This window comes from Anolis carolinensis, chromosome 4, assembly GCF_035594765.1.
Source record: "Anolis carolinensis isolate JA03-04 chromosome 4, rAnoCar3.1.pri, whole genome shotgun sequence".
Taxonomy (NCBI): Eukaryota; Metazoa; Chordata; class Lepidosauria; order Squamata; family Dactyloidae; genus Anolis; species Anolis carolinensis.
In genome coordinates, this window is record NC_085844.1 from 179,435,124 (window position 1) to 179,453,517 (window position 18,394).

Genomic DNA, 18,394 nt, shown 5'->3' on the forward strand with positions numbered 1-18,394 from the left:
GAGACAGCACCGGAGGAGAGGAAGGTTCACCTTCCCCAGGCCCACAAAGGATGGTGTTTCTGGAGGAGAGGATGTCGGCGATGGAGACCACCCTGGCAGTGATGTCGAGGGCGATGGAGCGCCTGGCGTTTTTGGCGGAGCCAGAGAGAGGAAGGGAACTTCGGGCTGGCTCAATGTGGGACGTGAGCGTGGGAAGCAGCCAGGGCTTTGCAGACCTCCCAGCACCGAAGGGAAGGGAAATGCGAAAGGAGCCCGGCGCCCGGCCCAAGACCCAAACAAGCCTGACGCGGGTGGAGGAGAGTGACGACGAAGGGGAAAAACCTCCGAGAATCCCAGCTACGCTCCCAGCTGAGACCCTGGTGCCCCTGGCGAATGCCGGGCGTGGCACAGGGCCAAGAGAAGCAGCAGCGGGGCCCACTGGTCCGCAAGGGGGCTTGCGACGGGCGGAGAATTGGGGATTGCCACCACAGGGACCCCTACCGAGACGAGAGGAACTAAGGATCGAGTTTGGGGGAGAGTCCTCTGAACTGGATTTTTTCCTGACCACGGTGAGGGGCTATATGGAGGACAATGCTCACACTTTTAGAACGGAATCCAGCCGGATACGGGCCATTGGTGCAGTGTTGAAGAGGGGAGCGGCCAGCTGGTACGTTCAGCTGCACGCGCGGCGCGACCCATGTCTGGGGTCACTCCGACGCTTTATGGGGGCCCTGGAGACCCGTTTCCGAGATCCACTGGAGCAGATCCGGGCGAGGGAGAAGTTGAAGACCGTCTCCCAGGGGCAGAGGTCGGTATCTGAGTATGCGGAGGAGTTCCAATGCCTCGCCGAAAAGGTGCCGGAATGGTCTGCAGTAACAAAGATAGAACTCTTCAAAGAGGGTCTCAGGCGGGAGATCCTCTCCTGGGCGGTGCATCGTGATGAGCCTGACACACTGCGCGGATGGATTCAGCTGGCGGGGCGCGTCGAGACATCGCTGGCCCAGGCGAGGAGGCACCGAGGAGGGCTACAGCAGCGGCCGCAGATGAAAGAGGGGAGCCGGAAGGAGGGATCGACCCCAGCCGGGAGGAGAACGGAGCCGACAGGGAACGTGAGCGCCAGCAGGAGTGGCTGCTTCGTGTGCGGCCGGTTGGGCCACAGGGCTGCCGAGTGCTGGCAGAGAAAAGGGGAAGGCGGAGGCCAGCCCAAACCCAGAGCCGTGGCAGGAAAACGCGCCGAGGAAGAACCACCGATGAGGCACCACTCGGGGGGGTTGGTAAGTCAGGACAAAGCTATGATAGTGGTCCCCATTCAGCTTGAAAATGGCAGCAAACAAGCAACCTGCAAAGCATTTGTGGATTGTGGATGTTCCAGGAACATCATCTCCCCTGAATTAGCCGAGGGATTGGGATGCGAAAGAACGAACCTAGAATCCCCAATAGCTTTTTCGCAGTTGGACGGATCCACAGCATCGGGATCGTTAGCTAAGTACAGTGCCGAAGATGTAAAGTGTAAGATAGGGAGTTGGGAAGGAAAGGTGTCATTTGTGATATCACAAATAGCCAGCTATAATGTTATACTAGGCATGCCGTGGCTGGGGCAGGCCAACCCGCAAATCAACTGGGAGGATAAGAGCATGATCTTCAGGATGAATTTGGAAGAAGGGAGCCAGGAAGTTGAGAGGGAGCCAGGGAAAAGGGGGGAGGAAGACTCTATCAGAATAGCAGAACTGGCAGATAAATTACCCCCAGAGTATCGGGATTTTGTGGACGTGTTTGATGAGAAGGAAGCAGACAATTTCCCACCGAAGCGGAGAGTTGAAGTGAAAATAGAGCTAGTCCCAGGAGCAGAGCTTCCCAAGGCAAAAATATACCCGATGTCAGCTAGGGAAAAGGAGGAACTGAGAAAATACATTGATAAAAACCTAGCGAGGGGTTTCATAGAGCCTTCAAATTCCCCTCTAGGGGCGCCTGTGTTGTTCAGGCGGAAAAAGGACCAAACGCTGAGGCTCTGCATTGACTACAGGGGCCTAAATGCAATCAGTACTGTAAATAAATACCCCCTACCCTTAGTGAAGGACTTGATCGCCCAGTTATCGGAAGGACAGATATTCACTAAATTGGACTTAATTGAGGCCTACCATAAATTGCAGATCAAACCAGAGGACAGGTGGAAGACGGCCTTCTCCTGCGCATTCGGATTATTCAATTATCGTGTGCTCCCCTTCGGTTTGTGCGGGGGAGGGGCCGCGTTCATGCAATTAATCAACGAAGTATTGCATCCATTGTTGTACAAGGGAGTCTTTATTTTTTTTAGATGACATATTGATAATGTCTCGAACTAAGGAACAACACGTAGAACTAGTCAGGGAAGTCCTACAAAAGTTGAGGGAAGCGAAACTGTATGCGAAGCTTGCCAAGTGCGAGTTCAATAAAGACCAGATAGACTTTCTGGGGTATAGGATTTCCTCCCAGGGAGTGGCGATGGACCCTGCGAAGGTGGAAGACGTGAGGGGGTGGGAAGCCCCCAAAACACGGAAGCAGCTGCAATCCTTCCTAGGGTTCGCAAACTTCTATAGAACATTTATCAAGGACTTTGCGCGCCTCACTTTGCCATTAACGGATTTGTTAAAAACTAAAGGCAGGGGAGAAACAGCCAAAGTGAAGGCCCCAGGGGCCAAACTGACATGGACAATAGAATGCCAGGAAGCTTTCGAAGCCCTTAAAAAGCGTTTTACTGAGGAACCTGTCCTACAGCACCCTGATATGTCTAAGGCCTTTGTACTACATTGCGATGCGTCAGACCGGGCATATGGGGCAGTTCTGCTGCAGAAAGACGAGGGGGGGAACCTGAAGCCATGTGGCTATCTGTCAAAAAAGTTTAGCGATACAGAAAAAAACTGGCCGATTTGGGAGAGAGAAGCCTTAGCGATTCTAAAAGCACTAGAGTGCTGGAGACACTTTCTGGAAGGAAGTGGAACACCGTTTGAGGTGTGGACTGATCATAGAAATTTACAGTATCTAAGATCCCCTCGTAAACTATCAGCGAAGCAAATTAGATGGGCCCAATATTTCAGCCGTTTTGATTTCAGACTCAGATTCTTCCAGGGGAAACATAACATACTCGCTGACGCTCTCTCTCGGATGCCTCAGCACGGGGGAGGAATTCAGGAATCTGAAGGGAGCCTGTTCCTAGATAAGCAGTGGGGCCTGGCAGTACTAACTCGAGCACAAGCGGCCAAAGAAAACAAACGTACTGCCATTTCCACGGGGGGAGGAGAAATATGGGAGGAAGAGTTGAAGCGAGCGTATGGAATGGACAAATGGTTACAAACTAACAAGGAAAAGGGAGAATTGTGTGGGGATTTGGTGTTTGTAAATAAGAAATTGTATATTCCTGAATGTTTAAGACGAGAAATGTTAAGGAAGTGCCACGATAACAAGGGTGCGGGTCATCTAGGCCCCACCAGGACTATTAAACTGTTGGCCAAACAATGCTGGTGGCCCGGAATGAGGAAAGACGCCAGGGGGTACGTCACGCAGTGTGAATTATGTGCAGAGGGAAAAACACCACCGGGGAAGCCCCAGGGGCTATTGCAGAAGGTGGTGGAGCCCATGAGGCCATGGGAATGCGTGGCCATGGATTTTGTAGGCGAACTACCCCCCAGCAGAGGCCACAGATACATTTGGACAATATTGGACCTATTCTCAAAACAGGCACACTTTGTGGCCCTGCCGAAACTCCCCTCAGCTGAAAAACTTGCTGATTTGTATGTGAAGCATGTATATCGCCTACATGGGTGTCCCGACAAAATAATTAGCGACCGGGGAGTCCAATTTACTGCAAAATTTTGGGGAAAATTCTTACAGCTGTTAGGAGCAGAAAGGAACCTGAGCTCGGCTTTTCATCCCGCAACCAACGGGGGAGTCGAACGCACCCAACAAACACTGTGCCAATTCTTGAGGATGTACACCAATTATAGACAGGATGATTGGGCGGACCTTCTACCGTTTGCTGAGATGGCTTTTAACGGGGCCGTACATTCGGCCACAGGTCGTGCCCCATTCGAAATAGTATACGGACAGGAGGTGGCACCTTTCCCCAGGCTACCCGAGTGGAAGGAAGGAGAGGGCCAGACCGACAAGGAATGGCCGGCCAAAATTAAGCAAGGGTGGCAGACCGTGGTGGAGGCATTGCGGGAAACACAAAAGAAGTACAAGCTCTTTGCCGATCGTAGGCGCCGAGAGGGGGACAAATTGGGCGAAGGGGATCTGGTTTGGCTGAGCACAAAAAACCTGAAATTGGGGTTCCCATCTAAAAAATTGGCTCCACGCTATATAGGGCCGTTCAGGGTAGCAAAAAGAATAAACGAAGTGACCTATGAGCTGAGGCTACCCAAGGACCTAGGAAAGGTACACCCGGTATTCCATTGCAGCCTGTTAAAAAAGTATAAAGGAACTCTGGACAGCGGAGAACAATAGTTGTGTTTAATCTTTTCCTTCCAGGACGAAGGGGAGGAGGACGCCATGTCAGAACCCTGCTACTAGAGCCTGGATGTGGCTCTGAGTTTCAGGGTCACTGACATTGATAAGACACCTGCGGCTTGGCGGGGAATTTGCGCGGGGTTTTGCTGAGCGGGAAGAGACTTTTCAAATGAGGGGGAGGGTATATAAAGGATGGTTGGCCGGAGCCTCCCATTCTTGGCTTTTTTGATGTTCATGTTTCCTACAGTAAAAGTTTCTGGTGATAACACAGAGAGTCTCGTGTGTTCATTCAGGAGCGGCTGTGGTGAGCTGACAGGAAGCTGTTTTATGCTGAGCCAAGCCATCTATTCTACTTTGTGAACTATGACTGGCAGTGGCTCTCCGGTATTTTAAACAGCATTATTTTCCAGAACTACTTGAAAATCCCTGGTATTCTTTGATGATCTCTCATCAGATATGCTTAGCTTTCAGTATTAATTAGGGCAATCTAGGGGGCAAATATTTAGTCTTCACCTATCAGCTGAAATTCATGTGGCAAGTTTTGATATAAAAAGTTAGACAAGGTTAAAGTGTATAAAGTCTTTCTACCAGACAACCGGAGTTCCAGTTACTAGTCTGAATGTGTGGGTCATCTGAAATATCGGAGAAAATAATGGCTGCTGATGCCAGATGTTAATACTTGTCTGCCACTGTTGATCTCTCTTTCAAGTTGGGCTCCTGGCAGAAGATACAAGAGGTAAAAGGGTATCAAAGGTTTTTAAAGGCTTTCTTCAGTCTTTGGGTGATTTTATCAATGTTCTGTTGCTGAAGACTACAAAATGCCTTGCATTGGCTCAGGTATTATATTGTACAAACATTTATATAGACCATTCAAGTGCAAGATGCTGTTATAGTATCTTATGAATTCTGGGGAGATGCTGTTGTGATGGGTAGCTGTATTCTCTAACACTGATTCCATGCCATCATGTAAACCACACAACTTTCTCTTTCTGTTCAGGAAGATTTTGTTAGATGCTGTGGACAGAGAAATTCAATGTTATCCTGTTTAGGTTTTTATACCTACACTTTTGCTTTCTGTTCAAGGTACAGGAAAAGCAGGTCCCTCTTGATGTTGTTGGACTGCAGTTGTCATCATACCTCACCAATAGCTATGTTGACTAGAACTGAGAGAAATTGCAGTTGAACTCTATCTGGATAGCCCCATGTTTTCACACCTGCTCTGCTAACATTCATACCATGATAATTTTTCTATGGCAGAATTAGCTGCTGCAGTGGAAGAGTTGGCACACTATTTCCTTTCTCAAAACTAGTGAAAATGAATGTATCAAAGTCAGTATGTTTGCAACCAATTCAACAGCATTTTCATTCCCTTCAATTCTTTTTTTATCAGTTTGGACAAAGCAATAGCTGTAGGCTGCATACGCTTCAAAACATCTTGAGAGCTGCGTTTTGCATACAACATTATATTCTGTGCCTGTATGTGCGCATGTGTAGAGACATCAAAATGTGATTATATGCAGACTGTAATCTCAGTACTGTGCTATTCCTGCTGAACAGTGTATTGCAAGAATATTCCAATTGATATTCCGAGTGGTATATTTCTCTTCAGTCATTTTCCTGAATACTATTCCAACTAGAAGATGATAAGAATATGAAACTGAATCAAAATGTATACATTAAATTGCATATTCAAACGTCTGCCTTTGATGTTGGTACAAAATTTAAATAGCAGGCAGCATACCCTATTTTATGTTTGATGAGCAAGAGATGCTACTAACAGCACAGATTATGAATGCACATAACTTGCTGTAAATGTGGGATATAGATTTTAGCTATTAGTTTGTACAGCTATATTTACATAATATCACACTATAGACTTTGCACAGTTTCATGCAAGAATCTGTTTTGAAAATATTAACATTCAACTTGTTATTTTTAAAAATCTTAATATTATCTTTGTTGGATTTGTAAAAATAAATGCCACTGTTATTAAAGTTTTTAGGATGTAGTAAAATTCTAATGGTATCCAGCAATGCTTAATTTTTGGAAAGTCACTGAGGAGGATGTTTGGAGTGATCTCGTCCTTTCTTCTGCTTGGGAATTTATAAGAAACTGCTAGCAAGAAGGCACTGCTGGAAGGGATAGACATATTAATTGTATTGTAACACAGCTGTCTTGCATTGTACCTTCCAAAAGGGAAAGCATTAGTATCTCGAGTGGTTGACACCAGGGCAGTAACTGGAATTTCTGTTTGGCTAGGAAAAATGAGAAGAATAGTGTCAGGAGCAATAGTGTCTGCCATCCAGACTTCCAGGTGCTTTGCTTCTTCAGTTGTGAATTGGGACTGGTGGACAGTATAACCCAGGAGGAGTATTTTACAATGTTAGCTACATGGTAATCATATTGGAGGGAGGCCCCGGTGGCACAGCAGGTTTAACCACTGAGCCGCTGAACTTGCTGTCCAAAAGGTCAGCGGTTTGAATCTGGGAGTGGGGTGAGCTCCCACTGTAAGCCCCAGATTCTGCCAACCTTCCCGCTCCGGTGGGAAGGTAACGGTGCTTCATGCAGTCATGCCGGCCACATGACTTTGGAGGTGTCTGCGGACAATGGCGGCTCTTTGGCTTAGAAATGGAGATTAGCATCGACCCCCCCCTGAGTTGGACACGACTACACTTAATGTCAGAGGAAAACCTTTACCTTTACGTAGTCATATTGGGTGGCTGGTTTCTTATAGCTACTGCTACTACTGTGGAATTGCATTAGAAGTTGTTTTCTGGGCTACCTTATCAAGTGATTTCAAAGTTCTCTGCTCTCAAGTTTGCAGCCTAAATAAGGTATGTCAAACAAGGGAAAGAGGATGGCCATTGTGTTTAGAGGATCAAGTGCTTTGAAGAAATAATGCAGAATTAGATGCTTAAAAGGGTACACGTTTTGTTGTTCTTTGGTTGCTTCCCTGTCCAAGGTTCTTCTTCTCTCTCTGACGCTAAAGGAAAGGCTGTTGGAACCTGGAAGGAGGCGCTCTAACCAGGCACTGGGACCCATGCACAATGGAGTGTGTTTTAAAGGATCTACAGTATTTTATTTTTATCCTTACATCTTATGATTTTGCTATCTTGTGATGTCAATGGTTCATTTATTTTACTTCAGCTACATATTGCGTTTTAATGCATCCATACACCCATGCTCTTAGGAGGGTTGTCCTGAAATGTTCTAGAACCATAATGAAATAAGTTATAGTAAGAAAGGTGCAGAGGAAGAAATGCATCTATATATCTCAGCATCTATATTAAACTAACTCCCTAAAGGCAAGATACTTTACTATAATTAACTCAGAACACCCTGCTTTTTGTCATTGTCACTGTATGTAATCCAGAGCTAAGATCCTTACCTGAAAACAATTTAAATTGAGGGGATGGCCTTTCTGATTTATATCAAGCTTTTCATAAATCCAATGTAATTGTCACTTCCTGGTGATCTTCCAAAGTTGTATGCCAACATTTCCCTTTACTTGCTTCATCTGAGCAGTGCCTTCCTGAGTATCACAACTCTGTTTTGCATTTTTCTCCATGGTCTATGTAACTTAAACCCTTGGGTTGTTCTGATAACCACAAACTTACACAGAAAGCTCCTTATTTAAAAAAGCATATGGAAGTAAAAATGCCATTGATCATATCACCTTTAAGCATTTTTCTGCTTGTTTAAAAATATGTTAATCTAATCAGAAATTTAGCTGCAAAATACAGTCAGATAGCATGGGCTAACTCCATGTGAAGGGTTTTGCATGTTTATTCTGTGTGAGAAGCAAAAACACAATACTAACAATCTAAGACCAGCTATATATTTTCTTCTTGCATCATCTGCAATCAATACAGCAATTGCCTATGGCAACTCCAGAGAGAATAAATACTAAAAACAACAACTTGGTGGGATACGTAGATTCTAATGTTTGGATTTGCTCTGCCCAGTTCAAGGCCCTAGATTTCTAGTGTAACCAGGACAATACTGAACCCCATCACACTTTAAATAATCGAAAATGGGAGTATGTACATCTTGGTAGTTTGTCTGAGCTTTTTTAAAAACTAGCTCATTAGTATCTTTTTCTCCTGTGTTACCAATGTTCATAATGTATTAATTCACATAGGTATCCCTACACATTGAAAACACACAAAGAATCATCACACAACCAATTGTACAGAGATGTCAAATTTGTCTGTAGTATTGTCAGTACATGTAATGGCACTGTGACTTTGTTACAGTCTTAGATGAGCCTTGATAACTACAGAATAAATTAATGCCAAAATGCAAACTCTTAAGGACATTTTTTTCAAAAATGTTCCTCTAACCTATTTGTGTTTCAGACTGCCTCCCATTAAGTGTTGCTTCCTTCAAGCTTGGCTACCCAACTTTTGAATAACGTTCAAAGGACCGTGTCTTCTGAGTGTGTCCTCCATTCTGAAATAGTCTGTATCAAACAGTTGTGCAGCCCAGGTTTCTGGAACCATTATTTGTATACCAGGGTGGGTAGAGAACTCAGGTCCCACTGGCAAACAAGGGGCTGCAAAGTGCCCTTGCATCAAGGCCTATTTCTTCTGATAACAGCCCAAAGCAGTCCATCTGCTAATATTCTTTTAATAATACATCCTTTCATCTTTATAATTTCCCTTATCTTATACGGGCTCTTTGATTTTGCATTAGCAGTCATAGTAAATTCATGTCATGTCTTCAGAATGCTTTCAGGTTATTGGATGAAGGATGATATTGGTATTTGAAAAGACATAATTCTAATTTTATTAAATGCTATTATTTCTGTATGGCTAAGTGTTGAATTGAAAGTACATTTTTCTGAAAATGTGAGCCTATTTGTGTTCCAAGCCGCCTCCCTTAGAGCTCTCTACTGGAGTTCTCATATTAATCAAAATCATTTCCAAGTGTTATTTGCCCTGCTGTGATAATGACATTTATTCCAAGTTGAAAACACTAGAAGGTAATGGTACAGATGCTTATATAAGGTGTTACAAATGAAATGGATTATCAGCCTTAAATGACTGTGTGAGCTTTGCTAGAATGTTTTTAAAAAGGCCTGTGAGATCAGATCACCATTTAGACTATTGTACTGAAAAACCAGCAGCTTAAAAAGATCACAATATCCATGGCAACAGTTACATTTCTCAGCACACAAATAAATACTGCCCTCATGCTTGTCGTGTTATGGTTTATAATGGCAACAGCAGCTTCCAGAGCAGCCATTTGCTTGGCAGGCAATGTATGGCCAGTTTCACCTCTAGCCCTCAGTCCTGCTCACTGGCCATGAATAACAAACATGAATGTCTCCCTATCACCTAACCCTGTTGGATTCTTTCTGTTTCCACCTTCAGATGCACTGCCTTTCCCTGGCAAATGAACATCAGTTCTGCAGATTTAATGTATTTGAGCAGGCATTTGGGAGAAACTGAACCTAACAATTGGCCTGTGACCATGAAAGCAGTAGGAGAGAAGCTGGTTGGAAAAATTTACTCATTTCCACTAAAGAACACTCTCAAGACAAGCATTTGGAGGAATGATACATTTTGCGGCTTAGGTGTTATTTACGCTCAGTATGTCCAAGACTGAATTTTCCTCTATTCTCCAAAGCTCTCGTCTCCACATAAAAACTCTGCATCAGTTGATAATGCCAACATACACTCTGTTGAGAAGACACACACTTCAAGCTTATGCTTTGCTTACTTTCATTTCCAGATTCACTCCATTGCCATGGCATATCATTTCTTACATGCTACCCTTTCAACAGAAATGTAGTTCATGCATCATTTATCACTACAATTTAACCACTATAATATTAATTCTCTGATTTTTTTTGTTACCATATTTGGCCCATTCGCTGCCCTGGTTGAAACTCTGCCACTAAAATACAGGTCCCATCTACATTGACCATTCAATGCAGATTCAAACCAGTATTGAAGAAAGTAGTTTCATTGTGCAGATGGTGACATAAGAAATCCTGGTACCAGTTTGGGGCCTGAATGGTGATTACACAAACTACATAGCATTGATGCATATTAAGGGTGTTCTTTTGTACACTTTTGTGCGAGTTGTTGTCTGGTTGCAGCAGTTTGAGGTTAGCTTTAAACTGCATTAAATGGTCAGTGTAAATGGGGTCTCAGATATCTTCAATCCCTTTATTGGTTTCCCGTCAACCTCTACATTGTTTAATTTTTTACTTGGAAAATATTAATACTTTACTCCCAAATTATTTTGATTGGAAATTAAAATGTTTCGTTATAAATATTTAAGTCCATATTTTAATAACATGCATAAAAGTCTTAAGCAACACATTATCTCAGTTTATCAAGCTGCCCTACTTCCTGCTATACTGGTGGACTGTAATATTTGTAGAGTTCATATGTACATAGTATCATTGATTTTTCATTACATATGCCTAGGTGGAAGTAAAATATGTAGCAAAAGAACTTAACATTTATCTGAAGGTTGTAGTTTTATACTCACCTGGAAGTTCCATGGGATATAGAAATGGGGTCAATATCAAAGCTTCCCATTGATTTTGAAGTACAGCAGTTTTGCAGACCTTGAGTGTGCAGTTCGACAGTTTCCTCACACAATTTTGATTTAACACTGATAATTTATCCATTCATAAAATCTGCAATTTTACTTCTGCAATTATCCTACCAACAAATCACCCCTCCATATTTTCAGCTTGATTTTTGCGGATTTGATTATATACACATTTGATTAAAATGTTCTCTTTGAGAATTTCTAGGTCTTTCAGTTTAATTTTGTGCTCAAGTTTCTTGGAGTACTTAAAAATTCCTAAAGAAGTATTCTTTTAGGTACAAAGGAACCCATATAAAATTTCGATTTATATAATACCAATAAAGAAACACAACAAGATTATCATTTTAAAATTCATTTTTCAATTTCACGGGGTCTTGTGCAAATGTGGAATGCTGACTGCATATTCATTTTTAATTTTATATTTAATTTATCTAGGACTGCTCAGATCAATCTGTGTATATTACACTCTGTGTATTAATATTATAATTGTTGTGTGTGTGTGTGCGCCTTCAAGCGGCCTGTCAATGTAGATGAGATTTTAATTCTACTGAATGTTTAAATTGTGTTGAGTTAGTTATTTATTACATTGTTGCAGCTTTTATTTATTACATTGTTGCAGTTTTGGTTTGATGACTATGTTTATTTTTATGGTTTAATGTTTTTTGTTTACATGTTGTTTGCCACTTTAAGTCCCGATCTGGGAGAAGAGTGGAACAGAAATAAATAAATAAATAAATAAATAAATAAATAACAGTACTAACAATAACAATAATAATAATAATGTATGTCAACCTCATTAACATCACAGAATTTTGACAGGCAAGGAATATTCAGAGGTGGTTTTGTGAGTTACTTTCTCCAAAATACAGCTTTTAGCACTTCTGAAATACATGCTTTAGCACCTGATTTTCTCTCAGTCAAGTACAGATAGTCCACAAGTTACAAACAACTCATAGTTAAGAACAGGAAGTGAGAGAAATCTACATCTCGTAAGGGAAATTCACTGCTGAAAGAGTTATTATCATGGGGGAAAGGGGGTCTCCACTGAAGCTTTCTCACCAATCCTCGTTTCCACCACAAGCCATTTTTTTTTTCAAAATCCAGTTATCACAGGGGCAGAAAGAGAGGTGAAATCTTCCGAACAGGGGCACAGACATCAAAACAAACACCACAGGGGTATTAACCCTTCCCTATGCTATCCAAAGTGTGTGTGTGTGTGTGTGTGTGTGTGTGTGTATGGGGCCGCAGTAGCATAGAGGGTTAAACCGCTAAGCTGCTGAACTTGCTGACCGGAAGGTTGGCAGTTTGAATCTGCGGGACAGTGTGAGCTCCTGCTGTTAGCCCCAGCTTCTGCCAACCTAGCAGTTCGAAAACATGTGAATATGAGTAGATCAATAGGTGCCGCTTCAGCTGAAAGGTAATGGCGCTCCATGCAGTCATGCTGGTCATATGACCTAGGCGGCGTCTATGGACAACGCCGGCTCTTCATCATAGAAATGAAGATTAGCACCCTCCCCTAGAGTTGGACTTGACTAGACTTAATCTCAAAGGGAAACCTGTTCCAACTAACATATAAATTCAATTAACAACAAACCTACAAAACCTATATGGTTCAAAACTTTGGGACCACCTGTACTAACTAGGAGTGACCCATTTTAGGGATCTGGTGCCTTTCCCCTGTTTAATTTAGCTATTGCTGTGATTGCTCAAACTCAGGTGTCTGCTTTTGCTTTTCTCATGATGCAGGGATTTTTATTAAATGTTTTATCTTAAGTTATGTCTACTTACAGGTACATGAGAAGTATGCTACTGAAGTCTATAAAATGCATTAGAATGTTGTGATTCTGCACAATTACTGTATGGGGGAGATCTTTTTTGTTATTCTTGAAATCATTTTTGACTTATGGTGACCCTGCCATGGGGTTTGCTTTGCAAAATTTGTTCACAGGGGTTTGCTATGGCCTTCTTCTGAAGCTGGGTTTCTATAATTGAGCAGGGATTCAAACCCTTGTCTCTAGAGTCACAGTTCAGCTGTCAAATCAGTAGACCACATAGGCACTACTGTTTTTAGAGCATAACAGCAGCTCCCCAAACTTGAAAAATCAGACTCATGCATGCATATCCTCCCTTCCTATAAATCTATAGGGATGTCTTGATAGAAGTTCTTCATAGAGGACATAAAAGATTTTGCATATATGCAGCAACTCCATTGTTCATCTGTTTTGTTTTAAGCCATTATGATTTAAAATCCCATCAATCCATTTGATCCAGAGTTTAAACTTCAGCATGACTTTCCAAATGCAATTTAGCCTGAATAATTAGAATGCATAATCATTATGAGATCCTTAGAGTAGAGCCAAGGATCATAAATCACAGTGCTCTTATGGCCATAAATCCACTTACTAGAGAGTAAATTGTATTGGATTGTTGGCAAAGAATAAAAGAGCGTGTTGTGCTGTTATGCTACAGAAAGGCTTACGTTTTCTTAGAAGGATATATTAATACTGTGACATGTCACCCTTCACCCAAGAAGCTCAGAATACCAAAGGAAGGGCTGAGGTTGGTTGAGTGAAATGGGTTCAAGGTTGCTCAGTGGAAGAATACAAAAAGAGATTTGAACTCTTTATAGCCAGAGACCAAGGCTCTGTAATCAGCATAGCACAGTGGATATGGCATGTGGTCTTCTCCTTAAATCCTGTGCAGTATGTATGTATTCTCTTAATTCATTTTCATACTGGCATTTGTTTATGTGTGGGAAGGTACTGAGGGCTCTTGTAACTAATATGAAACAATGTTCAAATAGTTGGATGTTGGGTTGCTGTGAATTTTTGTATGGCCATGTTCCAGAAGCATTCTCTCCTGACATTTCACCCACATCTATGGCAGGCACCCTCAGAGGTGGTGAGGTATATTGGAAACTAGGCAAGGGAGGTTTATATATCTGTGGAAGGTCCAGGGTGTGAGAAATAATTCTTGTCTGTTGGAGGCAAGTGTGACTGTAGCAATTAATCACCTTGATTAGCATTGAATAGCCTTTCAACTTCAACGCCTGGCTGATTCCTGCCTGGGGGGATCGTTCGTTGGGAGTTGTTAGCTGGCCCAGATTGTTTGTCTGGAATTCCCGTTTCCAGAGTGTTGTTCTTTATTTACTGTCCTGATTTTTAAGTTTTTAATACTGGGAGCCAGATTTTGTTCATTTTCATGGTTAACTCCTTTCTGTTGAAGTTGTCCACATACTTGTAGATTTCATTGGCTTCTCAGTGTAGTCTGACATGGTAAACAGCTAGACCTTGAAGCTGAAAGGCTATTCAATGCTAATCAAAGTGGCCAATTGAAACATTCACGCCTACCTCAAGCAGACAAGAGTCCTTTCTCCCACCCTGAACATTCCACAGATATATAAACCCTACTCGACTCATTTTGAACAGACCTCATTACCTCTGAGGATGCCTGGCATAGATGCAGGAGAAACGTCAGGAGAGAATACTTCTGAAATATGGCCACACAGCCTAGAAAACTCACAGCAACCCAGTGATTCCGGTCATGAAAGCCTTTGACGTGTTGTGATTGTGTTAATCACTATTGTCTAATGTTGATGTTTAATGTGTTATTAGTTGATTTATTGTTTGTTTATTTGTTCGTGGTCACACGTTATCGCATTGAGTGTTTGCCGCTGTATGTTGCGAACCGCCCTGAATCCCCATGGGAAAGATAAGGCAGGATAGAAATAAAGTTTTTGTATTATTAATTATTATTATTACCATTCTTGTAACAGTTCAAATGCCATCTTTTTTTATTTATATGTTTGTGTATGTCTTAAATCATTCACCTAATGAAGCACAAGACGGGTATACTCCTGGCATGGGCAAACTTCAACCCTCCAGGTGTTTTGGACTTCAACTCCCACAATTCCTAACAGCCTATCAGCTGTAGAGATGTTCAGTGTGTTGTTGAAGGCTTTCATGGCCAGAATCACTGGGTTGCTGTGAGTTTTCCGGGCTGTATGGCCATGTTCCAGAAACATTCTCTCCTGACATTTCACCCACATCTATGGCAGGCATCCTCAGAGGTTGTGAGGTTTGTTGGAAACTGCCTCAGGCAAACAAGAGTTCTTTCTTCCACCCTGGATATTCCACAGATATAAATCTCACTTACCTAGTTTCCAACAAACTTCACAACCTCTGAGGATTTTGTGTGTGTGCGTCAGGAGTGACTTGAGAAACTGCAAGTGGCTTCTGGTGTGAGAGAATTGGCTGTCTGCACAGACACTGCCCAGAGGATGTTTGGATGTTTTGTAGGAGCCGCCGGTGGCGCAGCAGATTAAACGGCTGAGTTGCTGACCGAAAGGTTGATGATTGAAATCTGGGGAGTGGGGTGAGCTCCCACTGTTGGCTCCAGCTTCTGCCAACCTAGCAGTTCTTGTAAGTGTGAGTAGATAAATAGGTACTGCTCCGGCGGGAAGGTAATGGTGCTCCATGCAGTCATGCTGGCCACATGACTTGAAGGTGTCTACGGACAACGCCGGCTCTTTGGCTTTGAAATGGAGATGAGCACCAACCCCCTGAGTCAGATACGACTGGACTTAATATCAGGGGGAAACCTTTACCTTTATCTACCATCCTTGTGGGAGGGTTCTCTCATATCACCGCATGGAGCTGGAGCTGATAGAGGGAGCTCATCCGTGCTCTTTCCGGGTTGGATTCGAACCGGCAACCTTCAAGTCAGCAGTCCTGCCGGCACAAGGGTTTAATCCACTGCGCCACCGAGGGCTCCATACCTCTGAGGATGCCTGCCATAGATGTGTGCGAAACATCAGGAGAGAATACTTCTGGAACGTGGCCATACAGCCCGGAAAACTCACAGCAACCCTGTTAGGAATTGTGGAAGTTGAAATCCTAAATACATGGAAGGCGGACGTTTGCCCATGCTTGGAGAGTCACTTCCAAACTTGGCGCCTTTAGAGTTTCGGACTTCATTTCCCAGCATTCCTGACCGCACGCCTTGGCGGCGGAGGCTTCTGGGAGTTGAAGTCCAAAGCCCCGGATGACCCCGAGCGTGGCATTCCACACATACTCTGCGCGATGCTTGCCATGGCTGCGGCTCGGTGACTCGGCGCTCGACTCCTCTCTCCCGGAGCCTGTGCGGCAGCGGTGGCTGCAAAGACCCGCTCAGCCGAGCGCCGGGCGCGATTGGCAGGAACAATAACAGAAGCTTCGCCGGGGGCTGAGGGAGCCGAGGCGAGCCCCCTCCCCTCCCGGGCAGCACGGCGGGCGGAGGCAGGCCTCGAGAGGGCTCCTTCCTTCCGCCATGTACGCCTTCGTGCGGTTCCTGGAGGACAACGTGTGCTATGCGCTGCCCGTGTCCTGCGTGCAGGGCTTCAGCCCCAAGTCCCGGCTCGACTTCGACAACCAGAAGGTCTACACCGTCTACCGCAGCCCGGCCCGGGACCCCAACGACGACGGCGACGAAGAGGAGGACGAGGAGGAGGGCGCCGGAGAGTGGGGACAACGGACGCCGCTGCACAAGGCCCAGATCCTGGCGCTGGCAGGTGAGGAGAAGCGGCGGAGGGAGGGAGGGAGGGAGGGAGGGGGAAAGAGGGGAGGGGAGGCCAGGCCAGGCAAAGGCGGTTCCCAGGCTGGCCCGCTCCTTGCGGGGCGGCGGCAGGACCAAGCCCCCGCCTGCCTTCTCTCTCTGTGTCTGTGGTGCTGAGGGTGGGGTTTCGTGTCTCCGGGGAGAAGGAGAGGGAGGGGGAGGCCTGGCCCAGGGATGCCGCCTCCTGACAGAATGTTCTGGCCTCACACCTAAGCCCTTTCTCTCAGTCTCGCTCTCTCTTTGATGCCTCCAATAGGCTTGAATGGATGTGGGCCTAAGGGAAAAGGTGCTGCCTCAAGGCAGAGAAAAGGTTACCTGGCGCAGGGAGGGGCTGCTTCAAATGTGTAGGAAGATATGTCATCATTCTGGCCTCACGTCTAACCCTTTTAATGATGATGATGATGATCTAACTTTATTTTTATTTACCTTGATTAGCATTGAATAGCCTTTCAGTTTCAAGGTCTGGCTGCTTCCTGCCTGGGGGAACCCATTGTTGTTTATTGTCTGGAATTCTTCTGTTTTCTGAGTGGTGTTCTTTATTTACTGTCCTGATTTTAGAGTTTTGTTTTTTTTAAAAAAAAATACTGTTAGCCAGATTTTGTTCTTTTTCATGGTTTCCTCCTTTCTGTTGAAATGAAAATGAACTAAATCTGGCTATCATATTTAAAAAAATCTCTAAAACCAGGACTGTGGTGGAGGCTCCTTCTTTGGAGGCTTTTAAACAGAGGCTGGATGACCATCTGTCAGGGGAGCTTTGAATGCGATTTCCTGCTTCTTGGCAGGGGGTTGGACTGGATGGTCCATGAGGTCTCTTCCAACTCTACTATTCTATGATTCTAGTAAATAAAGAACACCATTCAAAAAATAGAGGAATGCCAGACATGGATCAATTGAGGCCTGCTAACACTTCCCAACAAAGGATCCCACCAGACAGGAAGCAGCCAGACTTTGAAGCTGAAAGGCTATTCAGTGCTAATCAAAGTGGCCAGTTGCAACATTCACACCTACCTCAAACAGACAAGAGTTCTTTCTCCCATCCTGAACATTATACAGATGTATAAACCCCACTTGCCTAGTTTCCAACAGACCTCACAACCTCTGAGGATGCCTGCCATAGATGCAGGTGAAGGAATGCCTCTGGAATATGGCCATACTGCCCAGAAAACTCACAGCAACCCAGTGATTCTGGCCATGAAAGCCTTCAACAAGACATGTCATTATTCTGGTCTCACATCTAACCCTTTTCTCTCTCTGCTTCCTCACCCATTTTCTGGAGGCTTGAATGGAGGTGCTGCTTAAGTAGAAAAGATTTTTTAAAAACAAACTAAGGGTCCTTTCACACAGGTCCTATATATCCCTGGTTTTCTGTTTATCCCAGATTATCTGGCAGTGGGGACTCCTATAACCAAGGCCCCTTTCACACAACTGAATAAAATCCCACATTACCTGCTTTGAACTGGGATATATGGTAGTGTGGACTCAGATAAACAATTTCAAAGCAGGTATTGTGGGATTTCCTGCCTTGATATTGTGAGTTATATGGCTGTGTGGAAGGGCCCCTAGTTTAAAGCAGAAAACCTAGGATCAGATCCTGTGATATATAGGGCCTGTCTGAAGGGCCCTTAGTTTAAATTGAGAGGGGGGGGATAGGCAGGCTGAAACAGCCATCATTAATATAGTGGCCTCACACCTAATTCATTACTCTCTTCCTTTCTCCAGCTTTCTTGAATGGATGTGGTGGGCCTACTAAAGGAAGAGGTGCTGTTTGAGG

General features: G+C 44.2%; 1 protein-coding gene across 3 annotated transcripts in view; it reads left to right on the forward strand.

The window, feature by feature from the left end:
* The window catches only part of bend5 (BEN domain containing 5), a 1,240,673-nt gene that overhangs the window by 711,163 nt on the left and 511,116 nt on the right, over window positions 1-18,394 (forward strand). The window contains exon 1 of one of the 3 annotated variants that reach the window (XM_003227428.4): window positions 15,960-16,579. The exons of the other annotated variants lie outside the window; for them this stretch is intronic. Within the exon in view, the coding sequence (XP_003227476.1) occupies window positions 16,339-16,579 (241 nt within the window). The 5' untranslated portion in view covers window positions 15,960-16,338. Of the gene's footprint in view, window positions 1-15,959; window positions 16,580-18,394 lie in introns of those variants that run through there. 3 annotated transcript variants of the gene reach the window in all.